The following is an 18,914-nucleotide window of genomic DNA, read 5'->3' as shown; positions in this document are numbered from 1 at the left end:
CTGGGGTGGCCGCAGGCTGGTATTATCAGGAGGGGAAAGGCCAAAAACAGTGGCCCTTCCCACCCTGGTGATGCTGGGCTGCTGCTGCTGCTTTATTGTATCTGGCTGGTTATGAAAAATGGGGGGGACCCCACGTCATTTAAAAAAAATAAAATAATTGGAAAGAACGATGTGGGGTCCCCCCCAATTTTCATAACCAGCCAGATGCAACACAGCAGCAGCAGGCAGCATTACCAGGGTGGGAAGGGCCACTGTTTTTGGCCTTTCCCAGCCTAATACTACCAGCCTGCGGCCACCCCGTTGCCTGCCCGTCACTACAGATGGTCGGGTACTGGTTCGTACCCGGCTCTTCCCAGTGCTCCTGGTGGCGGTGGGTACCGGGGTAATAATGGGGGTTAGTGTAGCCTCTGCACAGGCTAACATTAAGCCCCGCCTTAGTAATGGAGGTTGTCAATCAGCCAGCGGCCATTACTAAGGCGGTGATAATAAATTTTAAAAAGATACAAGCACATAGAAAAAATATTTCATTGAAATAAAAAAACAACCCTCATTAACAATTTTGAGAATAAAAAAAAACGCCGTCATTGAAGTCCTCGAATCCGAAGTCCAACAACCGAACCTGTAAAAAAAACACAAAAAGAATCAGTAACACATAAAGAAGCAAAATTATTATTCTTACCTATCCTGGGTCCAGCGCTGGAGCTGCAATGTCAGCGAGCTGGGCCCTGTATCTAATCCGATCATGTGTGATACTGTCTGCTGGGTCCTATATCTAATCCAATCATGTGTGATACTGTCTGCTGAGCTGTGTATCTAATCCAATCATGTGTGATACTGTCTGCTGGACCCTGTATCTAATCCTATCATGTGTGATACTGTCTGCTGGACCCTGTATCTAATCTTATCATGTGTGATACTGTCTGCTGGGCCCTATATCTAATCCGATCATGTGTGATACTGTCTGCTGAGCCACTGTATCTAATCCTATCATGTGTGGTACTGTCTGCTGAGCCACTGTATCTAATCCTATCATGTGTGATACTGTCTGCTGGGCCACTGTATCTAATCCTATCATGTGTGATACTGTCTCCTCAGCCACTGTATCTAATCCTATCATGTGTGATACTGTCTGCTCAGCCACTGTATCTAATCCTATCATGTGTGATACTGTCTGCTGAGCCACTGTATCTAATCCTATCATGTGTGATACTGTCTGCTGGGCCACTGTATCTAATCCTATCCTGTGTGATACTGTCTGCTGAGCCACTGTATCTAATCCTATCCATAGTTTATAGGGTCGTAGTGCTATAGATATGCTATGCTGTCTCCTATACACACTTTTTTTTGGGCGGACACATATGTATTGGGGCTATTTCCCTGACATTTTAAGCCCTGAGGGTATGTTCACACGGCAGCGTCTGTTACGGCTGAAATTACGGTGCTGTTTTCAGGAGAAAGCAGCACCGTAATTTCAGCCGTAAAGGCATGTGCAGGCGTCTTTTCCTGCGTCCATTACGGACGTAATTGGAGCTGTTTTTCCATGGAGTCCATGGAAAACGGCTCCATTTACGTCTGAAGAAGTGACAGGCACTTCTTTGACGCGGGCGTCTTTTTTACGCCCCGCCTTTTGACAGCGGTGCGTAAAAAAAAATGACAGTCGGCACAGAACATCGTAAAGCCCATTCAAATGATTGGGCAGATGTTTGCCAACGCTTTTGAGCCGCATTTTCGGACGTAATTCAATGCTAAAACGCCCGAATTACGTCCGTAAATAGGGTGTGTGAACCCAGCCTTAGTGACGCCCCCGACTGCTAGTGCTGCATTGTTGGGTCACTTAGGAGACCCAGCGATGCAGCTGAAAGCTGTGGACCGTCGGCCATGAGAAGTTTGCGGGGGGGGGGGGGGGGCCCAGTAAGAATTTATGCATCGGGGCCCATGAGCCTCTAGCTACGCCCCTGATCCAGCCTGTATAGACCACAAACAAAGAAGTTACTGTAATTCTGTGAAGGGTTTTTACCTTAAAGGTTATGCAATTTACTATGAAAATTCACAAGAAAAGGCATTTTATTGGTCTCTCTCCTATAAAACATCAGAAATAAGTTTTCTTAGACAACTCCTTTAAGCTCTACCAGTGCTGGCTGTTTCGGACAATGCCTACTTGTTAGAGGGTCCCTTGACAATAATCCGACCACAAAGTGTCCCACTGCTGCGATCACTGCAGCAGTTCAATTTCCCTGCAGCTCCACCACAGGGGAAATTAAGTATTACACATTGCCGATTCATATCAATAGGTTGTCTGTGTAATGCCCGATAGGTCCTCCACAGCCGTAGATGCTCTTCACTTTGGCCAAGAGATGAGGATCCTGATCAGGGACCCCCCTATAAACTCAATCTCTATTAGTATTGGTATATCCCTTTGTTAGGAGGCATACCAACCCATTACAACTTGTCATTTCTCTAGCTTCCAACGTAAAGAGGACTATACAGTTAAAGAGTATTTTACACCCAAAACGTGCAATTGGCCATATATCAGTTAACCAGATGTTAGAGCAGCGGTCATAGTTTCGTTATTATGTAATATTTCCTTAAAGATGGTAATTTTTCTGTTTTGTTGTGGCAGCCATTTTTAATGTGACAACAGGAAGTGCAGCCATATTGGTTGTCACTTTTGAATCAGCCAATCAGAAACGGACGTGACAAAATAAAAGCTGGTGGTTATTTCCCGAGAAGTGAATTCAACCAATATGGCTGCACTTCCTTTTGTCAGTTTTTCAAAAATGGCCACCATACAGAACAGGAAAATGCCATTGTCTCTTCAAGAACATAAAACACAATGACCAAACTTTGGCTGTCGCTCTAACTAGATCAGGTCATGTGGCACCGACAAGGGGTTAATCAAATTGAAGTCCCCCCGCACAACATATTTGTTGCTAAAATTATTAAAATGTCATCGAGAGAGATTTTTATCAAAGTAGTACAAGAGAAAAAAGGAGGAGCTTCCCACTTCGACCAATCAAGTTGCTGCTCTTATTTTACAAAGCGTTTTACAAAAATGAGAGCAGGATTCTGATTGGTTGCTCTGGGCAACTCCTCAATTTTTTTGAGCCTAAAAACATAAGATAAGAAATAATGGATAAAAATAACAAAATCGTTCCTCGCCCAGTGTTCCCACGTTCAGGATATCCCATTAAGTCAGGCTCAAGTATACTGCGGTGCTTATGTTGTTAATAAACTACAAGTCCCAACATGTGCAGCTGAGAAATCCGATGTCCAAAGAGTTTATCCCACTGGACTGAATATTCATTTACTGGTCGTTATTGTGAAACAGATCAACTGCAGTATCTTCTAGAGACATTACTAAAGGCGCAGACATTTTCAGCCGTCATGAAGTCCTAAGGAAAGCAGCACCGGGAGGAAGGCTCCCACCACCAGAGTCATGCTCTCCAATAGTCCTAGGCCTTGAGATCTGTATTCTGAGGTTCCATGTTGTTGATGGTGCCCCCTGCCGCTAATCTCTGGTAACACATGAACGGTTGCCACGTATAGGAAAGTCCCAGCAGAGAACAGCATCCCATTTCCTGTTGCACTTAGTTTGTGCTCAAGTGAGCCCCCTGTCTGTGACATAAAGGAGAAAAACAAAAATCAGTAATCCAAAGTTTTTCCAAAAACTGCTGCGTGTGTGTGTGGATGAGGCGCAAGATAAACCTGTTATCCATTTATATACCCTGATCAACCATTGTATTAGAAATTTGGCATGTTGTCCCATTCCTAGAGGTCCAACTGTATAATAATAATAATAATAATATCATCCCTGTGTTCTCGGGGGTTAACATTAGAGGATTGTCCTGTATTATGCCCCGTGATCAGGTCTCCTTGATATTTATCCTATGTAGATCAGTCCATACCTGAATATTGGTGTTACTTCTGTCTCCAATTTCTATTAATCACCTCTATGTGCAGGTACGGATTCATCTATATAGAACATATACCTGCTTATAGGGATATTCCAGTCCTAGTTAGTAATGGCATATTGCTAGGAAAAGCCACCTCTTGCTAACGGTTAAGGGTCAGACACTGGGAATCCAATCGCTTACTAGAATAAAAGAGTCTATAAAGCACCATCTGAATTTTTCCCAGCGCATCATCACATTTGAAGTGAAATCTGCTTATCTTGGTTCAGGCAGTACAATAGAGCTGTTCTTAACCTTTCTCCTGCAACAGTACAGTGGGGGTAATAACAGGTGGCCCTCTCCTAGGTGAAGATGCAGTGTCCCCTTTTTTTAAACAATAATTATCGTACTCATTGGGTGATGTGACTCAATTGCGTTGGTAGTCACTAAAACTTCTAAAGTGTAAAAAGGGACAGAAAAGAACACACAGCAAAACATGGAGTCAGTAGTTCACCTCCACGGCTGTCCAAGTGCTTTGTAGGTACTGTAACTCAGACCCATTTGCTTTAATGGGGCTGAGCCGCAGTTCTCTGCATGGGGACTGAATCGGTCAGATGCCACCAATCAGCAAGTGACAACATATCCTAGCGATTTGCCATGACGTGCTATGTCTGAAGTACCCCATTAACATCTGGGGAACATATCTAGGAAATCTATGATTAACAGGACCCTTAAAACGACAGAATATCAAGAGTTGTGGATTATTGAATGGTCACAGAAAAAGGTAGAAAAATGTAACTTGTAATAGTCATAAGTAAAATACTAACAAAAACTCTGCTGCTACTACTACAGTCTATGCTCAGTCTTCAGTTCCAGGTCTCTATATTGTACTTACCATACTAAGAATTAAATAGGTTGTTATTGTGAGGAGCGGAGCAGCGACGGAGAACGCAAAGAGATGCTTCTGAATTTGTTTTTTCTCTAATCCCGCATGCATGAGAAATGAGACCAGACCAAAAGCTGCCGGTGCCTGCAGAAGAGGAGCCACAAAGTTGTATTACGCATCCCTAATTCAATTCGATATAGGGGCAGATTAATAGGTTTTCATACATGTATTTTGCTGTATTTACTTCCGGGGGGGGGGGGGGGGGGGGGGGGGGGGCAGTCATTTATGGAACTGCTCCCCACTCTGTTCACAGCATGAGACTGTGTGCTTCACAGCAACTCTCCCCAGATAACCCTGTCCCCACACTCATCCCTTTGCTGTTTTCAGAGTAATGCTGCTTATCTTGGTTCAGGCAGTAAAATAGTCCTTAACCCCGCCCCCTCCCCCACCTACAAGGTGATTTTTCAATACTTTATTCTGTATTTTTCTGCATTTACTTCATGGAGAAAATCCTTAAAGGAACTGCTCCACACTTTATTGACTGTTACAAAGTATGCCGTGAATAATATGAAACTGGATATAGGTAGTGACATCAGCAGCTCACCACAGATAACGCAGACCTATGATCTCTGCATTATTGCTAACTGTACTTTCCATTTTGTTATTAAAGTGAAAGCTGCTTATCTTGGTTCAGGCAGTACAGAATCTTAACCTTTCGTCTGTGCAACAATACAGTGGGGAAAAACAGGCGGCACTATCCTGGATGAAGCTGTAACTGCATGGTCACCTTTTTTTAAACAATTGTCATCCTATTCATTGGGTGATGTAGATGAAGAACAGGACAACATATATGCTTTGGTTTTAGGCCATAAAGTAAACTCCATCCATTACAATGAATGGATTGGACATATCACAAAGTGTACATGTATCCGCCTACCACTCAGAACCCCTATACTACATCAGAACTAGTGCAAAGCAAACAGGTAACAATTTGAGACAAAGGGTGGGGTCAAGATAAGCAGGGTATACACAACATACAATATAATATAATGAAGAAAGGGACATAGACATGAATTATTGCCCCCAGTAGAAATTTATAATCCACTTTTAGAATGAAATCTTTGTTACCTTGTGTAATATTACTGCAAAGAAAACAATGACTTGTACCGACACCTGGGAGGATGCAACCGCTGCTCCGAGGGCAACTCCATCAGCTGTGGAGAAGAAAGGAAAGGAAGTTAGCTACATCAGATGAGCATGTTTCTCAAACTGGGTACCAAGGAACCCTAATGTTGCACCAAAAGTTCAAGTGGTGATGGGAAAATGGGTAATGGCGGATGAAGGCTGGGAGAGGCTTGGCATGGTCACTATCTTGTGTTGTTCAGGAACATCCTACCTTCTTAAGGTCTACAGCAAGTCCACCAGAATCAGATACATTGAACAGATATTCAAACAGGTCCAAAAAATCCCTGAATGTGTAACCCAGTGCATTTGATTTTTGGGAACCTTAAAGAGTCTCTGTCACCACATTATAAGTGGCCTATCTTGTACATGATGTGATCAGCGCTGTAATGTAGATTAAAGCCGTGTTTTTTATTTAGAAAAACGATCATTTTTTACGAAGTTATGACCTATATTAGCTTTATGCTAATGAGTTTCTTTAATGGACAACTGGGCGTTTTTCTTTTTGACCATCTCCCTCATACAGTAAACATTAGGACTTGACTATATTAAAGTTATTTAACATAATTTCTACAATGAACCTACAGATCTTCTGGACATTTACGGGAAGCATTAGGTAGAAAATTTTCCTTTAAAATGTTTTTTTTATATAAACAGTAGAGGCAGCCCTTCTATTGAATAAATCAAAATTAATCCTATAAAATTGACTCCACACAAAGGCCAAATCTGAAGCATTAGGTGTTGTGCCCACCTCACCCTAGTGATATCACTATTCATACACAAATAAATGAAAATGTATGGGGCAGTATTACAATAGTTATATTCTTATACATAGGGGGCAGTATTATAGTAGTTATATTCTTGTATATAGGGGCAGTATTATAGTAGTTATATTCTTATACATAGGAGCAGTATTATAGTATTTATATTCTTGTATATACTGGGCAGTATTATAGTAGTTATATTCTTGTATATAGGAGCAGTATTATAGTATTTACATTCATGTACATACGGCAGTATTATAATTGTATAGCAATTTACTGCTTCCAATGTAGAAAAATAGAACAATTACAATACTGCCTCCTATGTATAAGAATATAACTACTATAATACTGCTCCCTATATACAAGAATATAACTACTATAATACTGCTCCTATATACAAGAATATAACTACTATAATACTGCCCCTATGTACAAGAATATAACTACTATAATACTGCCCCTATATACACAAGACTATAACTACTATAATACTGCTCCTATATACACAACAATATAACTACTATCATACTGCCCCTATATACAGGAATATAACTACTATAATACTGCCCCCTATGTACAAGAATATAACTACTATAATAATGTCCCCTATATACAAGAATATAACTACTATAATACTGCTCCTATATACAAGAATATAACTACTATAATACTGCCCCCTATGTACAAGAATATAACTACTATAATACTGCTCCCTATATACAAGAATATAACTACTATAATACTGCGCTCTATATACAAGATTATTACTACTATAATACTGCTCCAATATACAAGAATATAACTACTATAATACTGCCCCCTATATACAAGAATATAACTACTATAATACTGCTCCTATATACAAGAATATAACTACTATAACACTGCTCCCCATATACAATATATCTACTATAATACTGCCCCCTATGTACAAGAATATAACCATTATAATACTGCCCCCTATATACAAGAATATAACTACTATACTACTCCCTATATACAAGAATATAACTATATAACTACTATAATACTGCTCCAATATACAAGAATATAACTACTAATACTGCCCCCTATATACAAGAATATAACCACTATAATACTGCCCCCTATGTACAAGAATATAACTACTATAATACTGCCCCCTATATACACAAGAATATAACTACTACAACACTGCCCCCTATATACAAGAATATAACTACTATAATACTGCCCCTATATACAAGAATATAACTACTATAATACTGCCCCTATATAAAAAGAATATAACTATTATAATACTGCTCCCTATGTACAAGAATATAACTACTATAATACTGCTCCTATATACAAGAATATAACTACTATAATACTGCCCCCTATATACAAGAATATAACTACTATGATACTGCTCCTATATACAAGAATATAACTACTATAATACTGCTCCTATATACAAGAACTACTATAATACTACCCCCTATATACAAGAATATAACTACTATAATACTGCCCCCTATATACAAGAATATAACTACTATAATACTGCCTCCTATATACAAGAATATAATTACTATAATACTGCCCCCTATATACAAGAATATAACTACAATAACACTGCTCGTATATACAAGAATATAACTACTATAATACTGCCCCCTATATACAAGAATATAACTACTATAATACTGCCCCTATATACAAGAATATAACTACTATAATACTGCTCCTATATACAAGAATATTACTATAATACTGCCCCTATATACAAGAATATAACTACTATAATACTGCCCCCCTATATACAAGAATATAACTACTATAATACTGCCCCCTATATACAAAAATATAACTACTATAATACTGCCCCTATATACAAGAATATAACTACTATAATACTGCCCCCTATATACAATATAACTACTATAATACTGCCCCCTATATACAAGAATATAACTACTATAATACTGCTCCTATATACAAGAATATAACTACTATAATACTGCCCCTATATACAAGAATATAACTACTATAATACTGCCCCCCTATATACAAGAATATAACTACTATAATACTGCCCCCTATATACAAGAATATAACTACTATAATACTGCCCCCTATATACAAGAATATAACTACTATAATACTGCTCCTATATACAAGAATATAACTACTATAATACTGCTCCTATATACAAGAATATAACTACTATAATACTGCTCCCTATATACAAGAATATAACTACTATAATACTGCCCCCTATATACAAGAATATAACTACTATAATACTGCCCCCTATATACAAGAATATAACTGCTATAATACTGCCCCTATATACAAGAATATAACTACTATAATACTGCCCCTATATACAAGAATATAACTACTATAATACTGCCTCCTATATACAAGAATATAACTACTATAATACTGCCCCTATATAAAAGAATATAACTAATATACTACTGCCCCTATAGACAAGAGTATAACTACTATAATACTGCCCCTATATACAAGAATATAACTACTATAATACTGCCCCCTATATACAAGAATATAACTAATATAATACTGCCCCTATATACAGGAATATAACTCATATAATACTGCTCCCTATGTATAAGAATATAACTACTATAATACTGCTTCCTATATACAAGAATATAACTACTATAATACTGGCCCTATATACAAGAATATAACTACTATAATACTGCTCCTATATACAAGAATATAACTACTATAATACTGCCCCTATATACAACAATATAACTACTATAATACTGCCCCTATATACAAGAATATAACTACTATAATAGAGCTCCTATATACAAGAATAGAACTACTATAATACTGCTCCTATATACAAGAATATAACTACTATAATACTGCCCCTATATACAAGAATATAACTACTATAATACTGCCTCCTGTGTACAAGAATATAACTACTATAATACTGCCCCTATATACAAGAATATAACTACTATAATACTGCTCCTATATACAAGAATATAACTACTATAATACTGCCCCCCTATATACAAGAATATGACTACTATAATACTGCCCCCTATATACAAGAATATAACTACTATAATACTGCTCCTATATACAAGAATATAACTGCTATAATACTGCCCCCTATATACAAGAATATAACTGCTATCTTTAGAATCATAACTAGGCGTTTTAAAAGAAATCTTATAATTATAGACTTTCTTTTCTCCAGATCTTATCTATCTTTTCCTGTAAATGATATCTAAGTAATATAAAAATAATCCGCTCATTCAGGAATTAGATTTTGTATGTGACGCACAAGTCGGTAAACACTGAGGACAACACAGGAGCCCTGTACATTCACCAGGTGTGAGGGATATAAATATGACAGATTTATGGTGCAGAACACTAGCGGCTGTAAGAAGATAGGAGATCTGGCCCCGGGATAACAGTAGTGCAGTCATTACAGAATTAATCTACTCTTTATGAATCCATTTATCAGTATCTGGCCCAGATGAGGGATTTTTAATGGTGTAATTGTCCCTAAAATATAAAGTACAGGCCATTCCTATAATTTTTAGATTATGGTTTGATTGGGTACATTAGTTGTTGCACACAGGGCTGGGAATTAGACACTATACAGTTGAATACGCGGGAGCCTTCCAAGAAGAAGCTCAAACGCAATGTGAATAGAGCCTAAAACAGTTGTTTTCCCTTTACCACCCTCACACAGCATCTCCTACCTCTAGCTTGTAATTGTCTCAGATCTCTTAGGCTATGTGCACATCACGTTTTTGGCCTATGCTTAAAAACCCCTTGCGTACCTTCGACGTACTATTACGGCGCAGGAATAAACTGTCACTATGTGAAACCACATAGTGACAGAACAGCGGCGGCAGCTGTCATTGACAGCTAACCGTCTCTGCTACCGGCCTGGGGACCAATTAGCAGTCCCCAATGCCGGCGATTGCTGTGATTAGTCAGTCTCTGAAGACTGACCAATCACAGCCGTCTGTGACGTCGTTTGCAGGAGAAAGCTCCTGTCACTTTCTCTGATCTCCTCACTTCTGTGAGATACGTGAGGAGATCAGAGAAAGCTGTGTAAAAAGAACAAACACTATTTTTATTAACCCCTTCCCGAAAATGGGCGTATAGTAACGCCCTGAGGATGAAGCGGGCACAGGAGCTGTGCTCGCTCCATCTTCATCGGATGTCGGCTGTAATATACAGCCGACATCTCACTGCAACTACAGCGATCACTGTCCTCTCCGATCGCTGTAGTTTAACCCCTTAAATGCCGCTGTCAATAGCGACAGCGGCATTTAAGTGATTGATACAGAGGGAGGGGGCTCCCTCTGCACCCCATTGCCCCCCCCCGCGAAAAATCGCGGGGTTCTGATGGTTGCGATGGCAACCAGGAAGCCTAGCAACGGCTTCCTGGTTGCCAGGTACGGGAGCCTATTAGGTCCTGCCCAAGGCAGGACGTAATAGGCTCAACTGTCAGTTGTAAAGTGACAGTTACAATACACTGCACTACATCAGTACATACAGAAGTAGTGCAGTGTATTGTGCAGGGGATCAGAAGATCAGATCTTCCAGTCCCCTAGTATGTGTAAAATAAAAAGTGAAAAAAAAGTTAAAAAAAAGTTTTAGATAAATAAATAAATACAAGTTTTACGTAATAAAAACAATAATCGCCTTGTTTCCCTGATCAAGCCCTTTATAATTAGAAAAAAAATGAAAAAAAAGACAAAAAACTAGACATAATAGGTAGCGCCGCGTTCGTATCGGCCTGACCTAAAAAAATATCATATTATTTATCCCGCACGGTGAACACCGTAAAAAAAATCCCATAAAAAACAATGGCAGAATTTCCTTTTTTGGTCACGTTGTTTCCAAAAAAATTCAATAAAAAGTGATCAAAAAGTCGCGCGTAGCCAAACATGGTACCAATAAAAACGGCAGTGTGTCACGCAAAAAATGTATATACTCCGCACAGATAACATATGCCCCCACATTATAAACTGAAACACCAGTAAAACACTAAACAAAACTACTACCAAGCAAAATCTGCGCTCCAAAAGCCAAATGGCGGTTCTTCTGGGCCTGGCAGTGTGCCCAAACACCAGTTTATGACCACATATGGGGTATTACCGTACTCTGGAGAACCGCTTAACAATTTATGGGGCGTATGTCTCCAGTGGTACAAGCTGGGCCCAACGCATTGGGCACTGAAATAGCATATATGTGGAAAATGTCAATTTTCAATCTGCAACATCCACTGTGCACTAATTTCTGCGAAACCTTTGGGGGTTAAAAAATGCTCACTACACTTCTAGATGAATTCCTTGAGGGGTGTCGTTTCCTAAATGGGGTCACTTCTCGGGAGTTTTCACTGTACTGGTACCTCAGCGCAATGCAACATGGCACCAAAAACCAAATTTTGTAAAATCTCCACTCCAAAAACGAAATTGCACTTTTTCCGTTTAGACCCTTGCCGTATGTCCAAATAGCCGTTTACAACTACATATGGGGTATTTCCGTAATCAGGAGAAATTGTGTAACACATTTTGGGGTGTCTTTTCTCCTGTATTCCTTGTGGAAATGAAAAATTCTGAGCTAAAGCTACAGGTTATTGGAAAAAAAATGTTTTCATTTTCACGGACCAATTCTAATAAAATCTATAAAACACCTGAGGGCTCAAAATGCTCACTACACCTCTAATTTAATTCTTTCAGGGGTATAGTCTCCAAATTGGGATCACATCTGGGGAATTTCTACTGTACTGGTACTTCAGGGACTCTGCAAATGCGACATGGCCCCCAGAAACCAATTCAGTAAAATCTGAGCTGCAAAATCCAAATGGTGCTCCTTCCCTTCTGAGCCCTGCCATGGGTCCAAACAGCAGTTTATTACCACATATGGGGTATTTCCGTAATCAGGAGAAATTGCTTTACAAATGTTGAGGTGCTTTTTCTCCTTTATTCCTTATAAAAATTAGAAAATTCTGTGTTTTTTCCAAAAAAAAGTCTCTTTTCATCTTCACAGACTAATTCCAATAAATTCAGCAAAAAACCTGTGGGGTCAAAATGATAACTATACCACTAGAAAAATTCCTTGAGGGGTATAGTTTCCAAAATGGGGTCACTTTTGGGGGGATTCCACTGTTTAGGTCCCTCCAGGGCGTTGCAAACGTGACACGGCACTGAAAACCATTCCAATAAAATCAGAGCTCCAAAATCCAAATGGGGGTTATTCCCTTCTGAGCCCTGCTGTGGGTCCAAACAGCAGTTTATTACCACATATGGGGTATTTCCGTAATCGCGAGAAATTGCTTTACAAATGTTGGGGTGCTTTCTCTCCTTTATTTCTTGCAAAAATTATAAATTTTTACGTTTTTCTAGAAAAAAAAAGTAGATTTTCATTTTCACAGACTAACTCCAGAAAATATAGCAAAATACCTGTGGGGTCAAAATGCTAACTATACCCCTAGATAAATTCCCTGAGGGGTGTAGTTTAAAAAATGGGGGTCACTTTTGGGGGTTTCCACTGTTTTGGCACCACAAGACCTCTTCAAACCTGACGCGGTGCCTAAAATATATTCTGAAAAAAGGAGGCCCCAAAATCCAAGAGGTGCTCCTTTGCTTCTGAGGCCTGTGTTTCAGTCCATTAGCGCACTAGGGCCACATGTGGGATATTTCTAAAAACTGCAGAATCTGGGCAATAAATATTGAGTTGCGTTTCTCAGGTAAAACCTTCTGTGGTACAGAAAAAAATGTATTACATGTGAATTTTGTAAAAAAAAATGAAATTTGAAAATTTCAGCTCTACATTCCTTCAATTCCTGTAAAACGCCTAAAGGGTTGAAACACTTTCTGAATGCTGTTTTGGATAATTTGAGGGGTGCAGTTTTCAAAATGGGGTGTTTTATGGGGGTTTCTAATATATAGGGCACTCAAAACCACTTCAGAACTGAACTGGTCCCTGAAAAAAAATCGCTTTTTGAAATTTTCTTAAAAATATGAGAAATTGCTGCTAAAGTTCTAAGCCTTGTGAGGTCATAGAAAAATAAAAGGATGTTCAAAAAACGATGCAAACATAAAGTAGACATATGGGAGATGTTAATTGGTAACTATTTTGTGTGGTACTACCATCTGTTTTACAAGCAGATACATTTAAAATTGGAAAAATCATAATTTCTTCATATTTTCGCTAAATGTTGGTGTTTTTCACAAATAAGCAATGAATTTATCGACCAAATTTTTGCACTAAACTAAAGTACAATATGTCACGAGAAAACTATCTCAGAATCAATTTGATAGGTAAAAGCATTCCGGAGTTATTACCACATAAAGTGACACATGTCAGATTTGAAAAAATGGGTCTGGTCCTCAAGGCCAAAATGAGCTGGGTACTCAAGGGGTTAATATATACGCCAGGAAAGGCTTCCCGATGTACACGCTAGACAGGCCAAAAATGTGATGTGCACAGAACCTTAGTGGTCTTCCTCACTAGCATCCTAGCACAGTCACTTCTTTTTGAAGATGGCCTCTTCTAGACAAATTAAAGGCTCATTCACATGTCCTTATTACACCTCCGTTTTGTACGGAGCCATAATATGGCACCCATAAAAGTGTATGGATCCTTTTATGGGTGCCCGATTTCATGGCATGCTCCATTGGATACCAAATAGCTCTGTACGTATGGCATCTGATGGAGAATTGCACGGCGGCACACGGAGACACGTTCTGCAGTACGGAGGTGTACAGGATTCTGCGGGTTGCTGTACGATCTCCATGCCGTTTGCATGAGGCCTTACAGCGGTGCCTAATTTTTTCCATTTTTAAATGACTTCACGTCTCTAAATATCCCTAGAAGTAAATGGTTTCTTGTTTTCATCCCTTGACTTGTACTTTACAGAGTTGCCTGAAGTGTTCTTTTGACTTTATGGTGTAGAAGCACACGGTCATTCATTTGTATGGAACCTTGCGTGAGATTTTCAGTAATAAAAATCTCTGAGCAGTGGAAAAGGGTTTAAAGGTTATGTTCCCCTTTGAAATATTTTGTTTGTTTTTGGTTTTTAAATAAAAATGTCTATCAGTGTGTTTGGTCTAACTTTCTAATTATTTTTTATTAAAAATGATTTTTACTTTGAGATACAGCTGCTTTGTATTCTGTATGCAGAGCAGCTCTATCTAGCGCTGAAACCTGAATCTGTCAGGTAAATTTTTTATAAAATGTATGTCAAAAGTTGCACCGAACACACAGAGATATATATATATATATATATATATACACACACACACACACACTATATATATATAAAAGCGATTTCAAGGGGTGTACATAGCCTTTAATCTATTTAGACCCTCTCATTTTGGCAATCAGTGATGGTCCCAGATCAGATTTCATCAATGGGGTCATCTCACATGTATGTATGACATTTTAGACCATTCTACCTGGATTTCCCCTATAACTGTGGTTTAACGATCATCGTGCTTGAAATCATCACATTTCTAAACCAAGAGGCAATGAAACTTACTTAAAGGGGTTGTCTGGTTTTTAGGCGCAAAGGCATTCTGAACAAAGTGTCCATCATTTGAGATCTTCCTACAAAGTGTCTCTCACTCTGGAGGACCTGATACGTTGGTGTTTTACACAGGCAGCCTATTTAATTCAATAGGCACCATGCAATGCTTCATTTTCTCCATGGTGGTGCTATAGGGGAATTGATAGTTTGCTGTTAAGTTCCCCCAAACATTACAGCTGATAGCTGGGGATCCCAGCAGTGGGATACCCTGTTATCAGCTTATTTTTGGGGAACCCTTCAAACAAAAGAGGATTGACAACCCCTTAAAGTTACGTAGTCATACATCAACCAGACTGAACTGCTACTTAACAAGGCATCTGGGGATGCTGGATGACAACCCCTGTGGGAGTTGACATATCTGTTTCTAAGAATGATGATATAACTAAGAAAGAAGACAACTTCAAGGGGTGCTTTAGACAATCACTGTGTTAGAGGGTCCCCCAAAAATAAGCTGATCACAGAGTGCCCCAGCGATCAGCTGTAAACCTCTCAATAAGTGTTCTCTGCAGCGCCACCACAGGAGAACCAAAGAATTTCACATTCCTGTTTTAATCAATTGACTATTTGTGTAATGCATGGACGAGGCAGGTCCTCCAAGGTGAATGACGCTCTTTGTAGCTGCTCTTCGCTTTGGTTAATTGATGGAGATCCTGAATAGGTCAACCCTCTATTACCTCCGAATTCACTAATAAGGTATTTGGAAATGGGAACAGTCAATCTATTCAAGTTTTTTTTCTTTTTATAAGGTGAAATGCTGTTCACGTGAACTCTAAGCAAAAACAGTTTGTATTTATTTAACATGTACTTGGGAAAAAATTCCTAAAAAACCCTTCCAGCCCTCTGGGAGTAAACAGGATGAATGGAAAATTATCGTCCGGTTTCCAAACCCATAAAATAAATGACGTCCTGTTACTGAGGAGACAAGTTCTCTTTAACCTCTTAGCACATTTGGACATACAGGTACGTAAAAATGCTCCTGCGGACATAGCTGAGCCGTCCGTGGGTTTACTCGCGGAGTGTGGCTGTGATTGACAGTCAGGCACTTGAGGTAACGGCCGACATTGGAAAGAGGGCCGTTTAACCCCCTAGATCCTGCAGTCAACAGAGACCACGCACCTAAGGAGTTTGACAGAAGAAGAGTGCTTACTCTGTCAGCCGATTGGTGCCCCACCAATGTCAACAGGGTACCAATGTCTAACCATGGCAGCTGGGGGCCTAACAAAAGTCTGCACTTATGAGGCCATGCCAAAAGTGTGATACACTGACAAGCAATAATGCTTTTGAATTCTACGTTTTCAAAAGCATTATACAAGCGATCCAACGATCGCAGCTTCAAGTCCCCTAGTGGGACAAAACTATTTTTTTTCTAATTAAAATTAGTAACGTATAATATTTTTTTTTAAAAAGTCTCCCACCCTGAAAAAAAACAAATAAACCCCTTCATTAAACCCCCCATAAAAAAAAACGTAAAACCATACATTTTATGTATCCCAAAACAATGCCAGTGAAATCTACAACCAGCCCCGCAAAAGAAAACAAGCCCTTATACAGCTATGGTGACGGGAAAATTAAATTTGAATGCAAAATAAAATGTGCACGTCCTGAAAGCACCAAAATAGGCCGTTCAACCATACGAGACAACTGTAGAAATAGAGAAGTGGAGACATTTATTGTGAAAAAAAAGCGGTCACAAGTTTTTCTAAAAAAAGAGGTCACTTCTTTAAATCATACAGGATGACATCAATACAGAGAAGTCGTCTCCGCAGAGACAGGACGTCCTTTATTTTATAAGACAATACAGCAATTCTTAGGTATCGGAGAAACCATTTAATTGAATAAAGTATTTTTTCAGTCAATACGTAAAGATAATATATACATTTTTCCTAAAATGTTAAAAAAAAAGTATATTTAGTTAATATGTCATGTGGTAATACGAAGAAGCATTTCACACCTAATATTTTCTCACTTACACTTGTTTTTGGGGAAGTTAATTGACAACCAAAAACATAAAAGAAAGCTCCTGGACCCCAATGAAAAATCTTTAACAGGGTCCCTACCTACCATGTGCCCTCCTTAAGACAATAGCGGCAATTGCTACCAGTGCAACCCCCTACAGCTACGCTGACAGCCTACAGTATATGGCCTCCTCTTTAGCTTAGAAGCGCGGCCTCACAGATTTCCTAGAGTCGAAAATGTCAGGTCTGTCTAGCTATTCAGCGACGTGGGGAAAACAAAAACAAATGGCACATTCAGAAATCTGGGAAATTTGGTTGACAAACTCATATGGAAGCTGTAAAAGCAGCTATACCGATCATGTACAGTATTATGTATGGATTATATGGAGATAGATGACAAATATCTAGTATTAAATATATATTACTGTAGATGAGGGCTGAATTTATTTGGGGGTTTGAGAGTCTGTGGTTGGATTTCATTTTGGGTTGTGATGAAGGGGCTACATGCACTATTTGTGATTCATATGTATTAATTTGGTGGTGTTTTGGGGACATGACCTATATATATGGGATGGGCACATGTTAAAAAAAGTAATCACATCACTTCTCAGAATTTCCCTGATGTTACACCTTTAAAAGGAGGCAAGTATGAGCTAGACCAGACTAGGCACACTAGGCTAGGCACACTAGGCTAGGCACACTAGGCTAGGCACACTAGGCTAGGCACACTAGGCTAGGCACACTAGGCTAGGCACACTAGGCTAGGCACACTAGGCTAGGCACACTAGGCTAAGCACACTTTCATGAAGAGATTGGATATTACATCCTTTCTTCAGATTTTACACTCATTTGAGCCGTGTTCTTCTTTACAGAAGTTTTATGCATTCACATATTACAGGTTACAAATATCATAATAAATGTTCTAAAAATTAATTTGCTATCTGCCTTGTGCCCGCAATATATTACCTGCAGCGTGGATTACCAGGCCCAGCGTGGCTGTTATACTTGTGCCCGCTGACATTCCCGTCCGGGGATCTGCAACAATAAAACAAACAAAAAAAAAAGAGTTTAAGCACAAAGCGGTGAGGGGCCAAGATACAAGCAATAAACCTGAGCGCGGAGACATAGAATTCACATAGTTGTTTCCATATCTGCCATTCATAAAAAAAAAAAAAAAAAAAAAAAAAAGAAGAAGGAGCGCACCCTCCACCAAGGACTATGAAAAGAGACCCCCACATCTAGGGGGTCCACAAAATCCACTTTAATAATCTCACCATTATATGAGCAGTAGCTGCTGATCTGATCTACAATAAACATGAGGACAAATCCAGTAACAAGGAAGACTCCAATGAAGAAGTGCGGGGGGACAGAACTGATCTCAGCTACCGCCTCCTCCACAACAGTCTCCGTCATGTTCATATTCTGTACAACATTCAGACATTTCACCGGAGACCCTGCAAAATACAAACAAAGCAGAAGGATCAGACAGAGAATCATAGGGCACAGATATCACTTATACGAGAATTGCCAGAAATGAGAGTCTGGTGTTCTATTTTCCATGGGAATTACCTAAAACTTGTTATTATCCAGTTCCAAAAGTGGAACAATTGTAAGGATACTGAAAATAATAGGTTTGGCTAGAAAAAACAAAAAACAAAGTTCATATTC

General features: G+C 39.1%; 1 protein-coding gene across 1 annotated transcript in view; it reads right to left on the bottom strand.

Annotated features, from left to right (window-relative positions):
• Positions 1-2,046: 2,046 nt before the first annotated feature.
• LOC142761420 (zinc transporter ZIP9-like) overlaps positions 2,047-18,914 on the bottom strand; it is a 37,045-nt gene continuing 20,177 nt past the window's right edge. The window contains exons 3-7 of the mRNA XM_075864608.1: positions 18,521-18,700; positions 18,213-18,281; positions 5,905-5,990; positions 4,786-4,920; positions 2,047-3,615 (exon numbers count right to left, since the gene is read on the bottom strand). Of these exons, the coding sequence (XP_075720723.1) occupies positions 3,376-3,615; positions 4,786-4,920; positions 5,905-5,990; positions 18,213-18,281; positions 18,521-18,700 (710 nt within the window). The 3' untranslated portion in view covers positions 2,047-3,375. The remainder of the gene's footprint in view (positions 3,616-4,785; positions 4,921-5,904; positions 5,991-18,212; positions 18,282-18,520; positions 18,701-18,914) is intronic.

This window comes from Rhinoderma darwinii, chromosome 4 (genome assembly GCF_050947455.1).
Source record: "Rhinoderma darwinii isolate aRhiDar2 chromosome 4, aRhiDar2.hap1, whole genome shotgun sequence".
NCBI lineage: Eukaryota > Metazoa > Chordata > Amphibia > Anura > Rhinodermatidae > Rhinoderma > Rhinoderma darwinii.
The sequence above is the reverse complement of the archived record's forward strand: the minus strand, read 5'-3'. Positions and strand labels throughout refer to the sequence as shown.